Genomic DNA, 9,898 nt, shown 5'->3' on the forward strand with positions numbered 1-9,898 from the left:
GCCAATATAATATCCGTTAACTTAGCTCAACTAGTTCACAGCCCTAGTGCCGTACTTGTTGACCCAAGAGAATTCTGTGCTGCTGTTTGTTTGAATTCTAGGCATACCAATATAAATCATTTGTCAACTACGCTCAGCTCGTTCACAGCCCTACTTGTTGACCCAAGAGAATTCTGTGCTGCAATTTGCTGGTTTGCTTTCTCATTATGGACCTTTGAAGAACTAAGTAAATAAATGACTAAACTAGAAATCGGTAGTTTAAAATTGAGAGTTTTAGGAGTGGAGAAAGTCAAATATGATTGATTTTCCCTTGCTTGCAAGCTGGAGTTTGAACCATAGAATAGGTGAACTGTGCACTATTTTCTGGCAAAGATTTTGACTTGCATTGCTTTTGTTGATTGTTAACATGGTTCATTAGTTTGATATATTCTACCAATCTGTTTTGAACTTGGAATTCTTTTTCAGAAAAAAACATTCGTCCCATTCTTTTCATCTTCTGTAGTTTCTCATCCTTAGCATTTAATTTGGTCTACAACTTTGAATAGGAAGAAGTAGTCTCATTTCCACTCTATGTTGAGGCAGTACGCTTTGCGTTTCATGAAGAAAGCATGATTCGAACTGCAGTACGTGCGTTAACCCTGAATGTTTATCATGGTGAGCTACCTTTTTATACTTTTAAATTTCTCTATAGTTTCCCCCATTCACAGTGTTTTGGTAGTATATTAATCTTCAACGTGGTCACAGTTGGCGATGAGGCTGTTAATAAATTTGTTGCCAGTGATCCTCATGCTGATTATTTCTCGAATTTGGTCAAGTTTTTCCGGGAGCAATGCATCAACTTGGACAAGTTGGTTACTGCTTCAAAGTAAGTAGTTTCTTATTTTTATTTTGTCCGTGAAACTGGTTAGGCATCACTTATTTTCTGTGTGACTCATGTGATTTATGGTGCAGGTGTCTGGCTCCAGATACCAGTGGTTCTATCCTTTCTGCTGTTGATGAGATTGAGGATAACCTCTACTACTTTAGTGATGTTATTTCAGCAGGGATTCCAGACATTGGGAGGCTTATAACAGAGCTCATGTTGAACGTGCTGATATTTCCATCAATAGTTCCTTCTTTACGGATGGAAGTAGTTAAAGATAGTGTACTGATCTTAACCCCTCTCTCTTTCTTTACATGTAGTGAAAAAGATAGAAGCCCTAACATTTATAAAGTTTACTTAATGTGCTTGCCTTTACTAGACTAGGCCTGTAAATTAACATTTTTGCCTTGTGGCACTCTTAGCCTCCAATCGTAAGATAGGGATCATGCCATCAAGTGAGCAAAGTGGTAAAGGGCCTCTAGGGAAAGGTCCACTGTTGAGCTCCTAGGCAGGGCGCTATGGATAGGGGTGGTTTACCATATTAAAAAAGAAAAGTTTTATATAAGATGGTCACAAATTTCAATATGGTATAAATACAGGAAGAGTTCTTGGCTTTGAGTCTTACCATCACCCACTATCAAAAGAATTTTTACGTGCTTGACCCTTGAGATATAACTGTGAGAAATATAAGGGAGAAATATCATTGAATTGTTGTAACTACATTATTACATTGAGGCCCTATTTATAGACACTACATTCCAATCCTTTTCCTAATAGGATACTACGTTACAATCCTCTTTTCCTAATAGGATACTACGCTACAATCCTTTTCCAAGTAGGATTCTATATGTTATTCCTATTCCCACTCATATTCTAACACTCCCCCTTAAGCTGGTGCATAGAAGACATGTACCAAGCTTGTTATGGATGTAAGTAACACGAGGATGAGTGAGGGACTTGGTGAAGATATCTGCAAGAAAACTGATAAGGACTGCTCTGGACGTCTGGGAAACCTCAATTGAAAAGGAACAAACTAAAAAAGTGATCCGAAAAGTAGTAAACAACGCTAGCAAGTTGATTTGTCACTAGAAATTTATCGAAAACTGGTATAAAATATATGGATCATCTCGAAATCAAGAGACGAGTAGATCTTGAACAAGAAAGTCACCGAAAACTTAGCCGAAACATGCTCACACGCCAGATTATTAGATTTGATGGCTGAAAAGTGACTACAAGAGAAAAATTTTTTTATGGGCAGGGTCGGAATGATGACACGACCCTACTAAGAAAGAAATATGGGTAGGGTCGGAATGACTGCACGACCCTATTGAGAAATAGAAATTATATGGGTAGGGTCGGAATGACGGCACAATCCTACTGGAAAAAAATTATATGGGTAGGGTCAGAATGATAGCACGATCCCATATAAATTAGATCTGAAGAGTCATCGGAAAGACGTACGGAACTACGTAAATTAAATCTGAGGAGTCACCAGAAAGATGCACGGTGCTATGCAACTTAGATATGAGAAAGTATTCCGAAAAGATGCACGGTGCTATGCAAATCATCAGATATGAGAAAATAGTCACCAAAAAGAAGCATGGGGCTAAGAAAAATAGATATGAAAAACTAGTCACCGGACAAATACATGGTGCTACGCAAAGATATGAGAAACTAGTCACTAGAAAGATATACAGTGAGTCAGTGACCCAACTTTTGGTAACATAATCATTGGCCAGACGTATATGGATTATAGCCGTCCGCTGGCAGCGGAAACTCTTTGATTCGTTACCAAGATCGCGGAAGCTTTGATACCATATGAGAAATATAAGCGAAAAATATCATTGAATTGTTGTAACTACATTATTACATTGAGGCCCTATTTATAGACACTACATTCCAATCCTTCTCCTAATAGGATACTACGTTACAATCCTCTTTTCCTAATAGGATACTACGTTACAATCCTTTTCCAAGTAGGATTCTATATAGTATTCTTATTCCCACTCATATTCTAACAATAACTAAGTAGGTAAAGGTGTTCTATGATACCATATTGGAGTGTGTGATCATCTCATCTAATTATGTCTTCAACAACGCCCCCCTTACATGAGAGCCTGATTCTCTTCATGGGCTAAGCACGTGGAAATTCATTTTGATAATTGGTGACAGTGAGATTCCAACGCAGGATCCCTACATCCCCTAATACCATTTTAAAGTGTGTGAGCTTTTAGATAAATGGTCTTCCGCTCAACAATTGACAGTTTGCCTCAGCCCTTTTTTTTGCTTCCATTAGAAAAATGCTTAAGAGTTTCTATTTTCTCATAGTTGTATATTTTCTAAGATCAAAATATCCCAACATTTGGAGCAAATCAAATAGATTTTCATCCATCTTTTTTTGGCAAAAAATTACCTTGTACTTGTGCTGGTGGGTGGGTAGCAAGTACTGGTGGAATAGTTGAGGTGCACACAAACTAGCCCAGATATCACAGCTATCTAAAACAAAAAGTAGTATCTAAAGGGTCAGAAGCAATGCTATTTTTGTTTATTATTACGGTTCAAGTAAATAGAAAAATAGAAAATGAGGTGAAAATTGCAATGAAGTAATTTATATCCTTTTTCTTTGGTTTATTTCCGTTTTATCCTTAATCTTACCCATCCTCTGAATTGTTTAAGTTGAACCGTTGATCTCAGTTAACTTCTTCACTTCGTAATCAGAGTTGTTAATTATCAAAGGAATAAATAACAAGATATGTTATGCTCTGACCATTAAAAGCGACTTAAGATGCAATACAAGTTTGGGACGGGGGTTAAAATGTAAAGCTTCTGTAGTTCCTTAAAGGAATTAAGTAGAAGTGGCTGTAGCAAGCTCTAGGGGTTAGTGACACGAGATAATGTGATAAGGAGATAGCATGCTGAGTGAACTCGGTAAAGTACATGGGTTTTCAATTAGTTTCCTTTCGGATTTGGTTTCTTGTGTTCCTCCCTCTACATTTATTGTTTTCACTTTATGCTGAAGCTTTATCTTTCATTAGTCTTTTGTGGCTTATGTATTTCTAATTGTTAACTTTCATGTTTCTTTAATGTAGGATACAGTAATTGGAACCACAACTTCATTGTATTTACTTTGTTGCATCTTGCGCATTGTTAAGATAAAAGATTTGGCGAATATTGTTGCTGCTGTTCTTCTTTGTGATATAGAAACATTCGTCCCAAGGTCTGAAGCTAAACTGAATGGTTTCATGGCTAACCACGATATGTCACATGAAAATCAAGATTCGGAAAATGGTGGCTTCAGCTCAGATTCTGATGGTCAAAGTATACGGGTTTTAATTCCAAACATATCCAACTCTTTAAATGGTGACCCAGAAGAGCAACCATATCACGAGAGTAAATATTCTGCGTTAAGGTAATTCACATACAATCTTATTCTTAATTATTTGCTGTTTTCTAAAGGAGATGAGCTATCACTTCATCAGATGCATGACAGTTTGCTAACACTTCACTTGGTGCAACTATCATTAAAACATATCAACTATTGTTGTCATTGATGAACAGTAACCGCTAAAAACAGGATGTAATATTTACTGAAGAAAAAACTTAAGCACTCTGCTTCTAGAAGAGTCTATATCAACTTCCCTTGAGAGCACCTGAAGCTTTAAGTCATGATTTTTGGCAAGGTTTTGGAACTTCCGATCATGGTTCTCATGGTTAAAACAATAACTTCAAGTTTTGTTTAATAAATAGTTGAAACCTGTCTGATTGCCAAATTCTATGAATTTCTGAGACAGTTGACTTAAGTCATTGAATCTTAGTTTTCCACTACACTTTTTCTAAGGTTAACGATTCAACTTTTTCTTGATAAGTAATCTTTATCATATCGTGTTACTTCTTATTATCATGTTTGTCTGTAGTATTTCTTGATAAATTTTGTTCGGTATAGTTCTCCGTTTCTCTCTCTATTCTACACAACAATTATAGGATTGTAGATATCATTGTTTTGAATGATTTTCTCTAGCACCAGCCCCGCTTGAGTCGAATGAAAAACAGATATCTTTCTTTTCTCATTCTTTTACTTTCTCGTTTCTTTCTATCTCTACTCTTATTTAGAATTTTAGATGGTCTAGTAGTAAGTCGTGTTTAAAACTTCTTGTATGCTTTGGTTATTTTGTTGTCTTATACCTATAAGTAGAACACATTGTCAGCCAGTACATTTGGACAGAGCAGTCAAATCACTTAAACTTATTGCTTTTCCCGCTAATTTTTTGTTTTGTAGGGAGGCCTTACTTTCTTATATTACCACTGGTGATGATGTTCAAGTTTCGGGTTCTTTAAGCATGCTGGCTACACTATTGCAGACAAAAGGTTATATAAGTGGTTTATTGTTCTTTTCCTTCAGATGCTTTGCCCCACTCTTACAAGAACCTTTATGCTTGCAGAGCTGGAAGAATCAATGCTTGACGCTCTTGGAATTCTTCCACAAAGAAAACAACAGAAGAAACTCTTGTTGGTATGTTGCAGCTGTAAATAATCATTATACGGAAAGTGACTTTTCTGAAGTTAAGTTGGAGATTTGTTTTCACGAGTTACTATACTAAAGTTTCTCCCATACTATAGCTTTTGGAATGTGGAAGTGTGCAAGTCTCACATCGGTATTACAAACTACGGATGTGGGGTATTTGTAGCCTTGGGCTCTCCCACCTCAGTAGCTATCTTTTGGAGTAGCTAGCTTTTGGGGTGTGGTTCTCTTTGGGTTGTAAACTAGTATCAAAGCCACTCACCCACCCTTTGCATCCACTGTGCCATGAATGGTGACGTCAGTACGACAATGATCACCTGGGGCTAGTAGTGTCCAGCGTGCCTAGGCTAGTAGTGTCCAGCGCGACAGATGCGGATCATGGTGGTTTGCTATGGTTCATTGCAAGTCCCACATCGGTACTACAAAGTGTTGATGTGGGGTATTTATAGCTTTGGTCTCTCCCACCTCTATAACTAGCTTTTGAGGTGTGGTTCTCTCTGTGTTGTAATAGAAAAGGTGCGTGCAAATGTGAAAAGCCTATCCAACAATAGCATAGCTTAAGATCTAGGCACCTTATGAATTATGATCTTAGATAATGATTATTGCCTTTATATGAATGTGCTATCACTTGACTAACAAAATCATCCATAAAACCGATTTACCTTTTTTTCTTGAATAATAGAGTGTAGCTACATGTGATACTACTACAACAACTATGCCTCAGTCCAACCAAGTAGGCGTCGGCTATATGAATTCCCACCGACTAGTTTTTTTTTTAACCTATTCACTCAATTAATTAGATTATCTAGAGTAGTTTATTTAATTAATCTAATTAAACTGAGTGAATAGGTCAAAACCCCCCGAACTATCATTATTTTGCGAGTTTCATACTTATACTATTCGGTGACTCCCTTTAGATTAAAGAACCCCCATTTGAATATGTGGCAAAATATTTGGGATAGCTTGCTGTGAGAGGTTGTGTGGGAGATGAAAAAAGTCTTAAAAATGAGTCCACTTGGCTCAATGAGTTTAGATTGATTTTGTGAACACCCAATAGTACTAGCAAAATGGTGATAGTTTAAGGTTTTCAACCTATTTGCTCAGTTTTTTCCACCTGCTTTAGGGTTTTTAACCTATTCGCTCAATTTTTGTCCACATGCACTTTTATTTGGAATTCTTTAAGGAGCTTTTGGAGCGTGATGTTCACGTAGCATGTCATATTCCTCCGGGGAATATCTTGTATGAGTTCACTGTAGTTTCTTTTGAGCCAAGGATCTAGTGGAAACAACCTCCCAACCCCCTGAAGGTAGGGTTAGGGTAAGATCTGCGTACATCCTACCTTCCCCAAACTCTACTTGTGAGATTACACTGGGTGTGTTGTTGTTGTGGAGTTCATGGTAGTTCACGGAGGTTCTGTGAACACCCAATAGCTTAGGTATTATGATATGTACTTCTTGTGGTAAAAAATGTATTACTGGACGACTTGATTGCTTATTTGTAAGTGTACTTCTTGCCTTGTTTTGTGACTACAGCAAGCTTTGGTTGGTGAAGGATCCGCTGAAGAGCAACTTTTTTCCTCAGAAAATATAGTAAAGGATGAAATAGGTAGTGAAATGGACTGCTATCTCCAAAAGTTGAAGGTACTATTGCAGTATTGGTTCTCTTTCTCATCTTTTCTCATTTTCAATTTCTTATATTCGGTGCTTTCCTTTAAATATGGAGTAACTATGAGTTAACAACCCATTGTGAAATTCACCTGTCCTTGCAAGTGATATAGTAGACATTTAGTAATCTAAATTTGTCCTTTCATTTTCCGATTTAATAGCAAATCTAACCTTTAAATCTTTACCTGGTAGTTCTATTATTGAAGCTTTTGAATCCTCCCTAACTTACGAATCTGTTGTATTTCTGGAAGTTCCCTTATAATACTGATGCATGATACTTATTTTGTTAGGAGTTCCACATCTGTGTGGAATGCGGTATTTTTTTTTTCCTTATACAGTCTCTGACAACTTTTACCTCTTGAATTAGCTTTCGTAGTTAAGTGAGGACCAAGGTCCATTTTCTTTTCAGTACTTATTAAAGAGAAGTTGTAAAGTGATATGTGATCTAAAGAAACCAACACTTGTCAGTTGTGTTATAGGTAGATAGCAATTGCAAACTCATTTTCATTTCATGGACTGAAGTGACATATTCATTTGGTGTGAGGGACTGTCAGTTTTTCTTCCTTTAGTATTCAGTTTATCAGGATCAGGGAAATTAAGAAGCTTCCATAATAATAAAGGGGAATTGCATATAAGTATAACTCACACATACACTGCAATAGATGTCCTGGATATTATTTGTAAAGTACTTAGATTATAAGGAATAGGAGTGCCTTTCAGGGGTACAACTGATTTTGCACGGATAAAGTGGTTTTTATGTACAGAGTACAGACACGTTTTAAAGCACTCATGAGGTTCCTGTAGTTTTCTCAGGGATTAAAGCAGTACCAATAACGTTAAAAAAACACTTCTTGACGGCTCTTCAGCAGGCAAGTCTTACAGATGTTTTCTCAGGTATTAAACCATTATCAATGTAATGAAGTTATCAAATCTATGGAAATTTAACCAGTTCAAAAAAAGTCATCACAATCTATGGAAGACATGGAATATGTGGGAAATGATGTAAGTTTAGCTATCACCGAAAATATATGGCGAGTTTTGGCACAAGCGATGCTTTCATTGTTGTGTGGCTGAAGTTTACTCATGACCAAAATGAAAGATCTTAAAGGGAATTTGATGACAATAATGAATATCTGGTTGTTAATTAAAGGGCTTTAATCTGAGTGCCTGGTCCTTTTCATTAGAGACGTGAACAATGTTATCCAAAGCGAAAAGTGCAGAAAAGCTCTAAGGTTTCTTGGGGCTTAAAGCGCAAATAGAAGCACGGGCTTCAATGAAAAAAGGCGCAAAGGGAGAAAAAAATAATTATTTATGTTTAGTCCAAGACTAATAATTATTAGCATGTCTGGCAAACATATGAACAAAGAATTTCAAAAAACAATTATGATAGAGTGAACTATCAATTGTTTAGTGTTGCCTCTTTAGAAGAGACTCACTGGCAAGGAAAGTATGTCTTAAAAACTTGATGATGACAGTGAAGCGCACATAAAGCGAAGCACTCAACACGTTTTAAGTCTCCCTTCAGGGCTTAAGCGCACCTTTTATATCACGTCACATGAAATCTTTCTATTTCCCCACTCCTCCTTAAGATGTTCATACAGATGAGAAATCCATATAATATGCCACGGCAGCTCATCCACAATCCAGTCTGTACTTTGGAGTAGAGGGATTGAGTCACAAAAGCTCAACTTCTCTGAAAGCTAGTTGACTAACTAGTCTAGACTATATCAAGTGATACCTGCGTATTAGGTTGGATTGTATGTTGTTGTTTTGAATGTGTCTCAGCATATCTGTTGCAGTACAAGAAATTTGAAATCCTAGAGCTTTGTTGTTGGATGCAACTATCCTGTGTAGTAGACATGCAATATTCTGTATTCAATTTTAAGTGGTGAAGAATAGCAGAAGAGAGATAGGTTCTTCGGGTTTCACTACCATATTTCTGTCTTCTATAAGCAAAATCTATTATTTTGGGAGGGAATAAAATTTCATGAGTAAGTTGTGAACTTTTAAGACAACATGGCCATGTAGTTCTTGTCGGAACTCTGTTGCTTCATCTGTAACGTAAGCTTAGATATCTAGAAAGTGTATTGACTCATGATATGTTAACGATTGAAACTTGTCATGATAATGATATGTTGACGACTAAAACTTGTGGCCATGTGCAATATTTGACTCATGATATGTTAATGATTGAAACTTGTCATGATAATGATATGTTGACGACTGAAACTTGTGGCCATGTGCAAAATATTGCTCAAAGCAATAGGACTATTGACTTAAGCATTGATGTACAACATAAAATATGTTCCACCTGCCATGTATGATGTAGTTTGTTTTTTTGGTTAAAACTAAAAAATATCCAGGTTTGAGTTGGAATTAATGACATTAACTCCCAATGTAAAACTAAAACTTCCACATATAGAAATTACTACTCCCTCTGTCCCAGTTTATGTGGCACCCTTTGACTTGATGCAAAATTTTAAAGAAAAGCAAGACGTTTGAAATTTGTAGTCTAGAACACACTTTGACCTTTTGGATGTCTACAGATCATTCATTTTATCAAGGGTAAAAGAATAAATTAATATTAAGTTATTTCCAGTTATGGAATGGTGAAATTCTTTTTGGGACAGACTAAAAAGGAAAGTGTGCCACATAAATTGTGACAGAGAGCGTATAAGAATTCTATGACGATCAAGATCAGGTATTCAAACATTTTGTTACAATTGAAGAATTAGGATCAAAGCTATGACGATTAACCTCAAATAGGAGTTCATCACATAAATCGGGACAAAATGAGTAATTATTGTAGTATCTTATTATCTATTAATAACGCAAGCTATTTTCTATGTTGCT

General features: G+C 36.4%; 1 protein-coding gene across 3 annotated transcripts in view; it reads left to right on the forward strand.

The window, feature by feature from the left end:
• The window catches only part of LOC107855215 (protein TRANSPARENT TESTA 9), a 45,071-nt gene that overhangs the window by 10,852 nt on the left and 24,321 nt on the right, over positions 1 to 9,898 (forward strand). For all 3 annotated transcript variants that reach the window (XM_047393652.1, XM_047393651.1, XM_047393650.1), the window contains exons 7-13: positions 546 to 654; positions 745 to 865; positions 952 to 1,144; positions 3,952 to 4,271; positions 5,139 to 5,227; positions 5,302 to 5,372; positions 6,914 to 7,021. In XM_047393652.1, coding sequence (XP_047249608.1) covers positions 546 to 654; positions 745 to 865; positions 952 to 1,144; positions 3,952 to 4,271; positions 5,139 to 5,227; positions 5,302 to 5,372; positions 6,914 to 7,021 — 1,011 coding nt within the window. The remainder of the gene's footprint in view (positions 1 to 545; positions 655 to 744; positions 866 to 951; positions 1,145 to 3,951; positions 4,272 to 5,138; positions 5,228 to 5,301; positions 5,373 to 6,913; positions 7,022 to 9,898) is intronic.

This window comes from Capsicum annuum, chromosome 7 (genome assembly GCF_002878395.1).
Source record: "Capsicum annuum cultivar UCD-10X-F1 chromosome 7, UCD10Xv1.1, whole genome shotgun sequence".
Taxonomy (NCBI): Eukaryota; Viridiplantae; Streptophyta; class Magnoliopsida; order Solanales; family Solanaceae; genus Capsicum; species Capsicum annuum.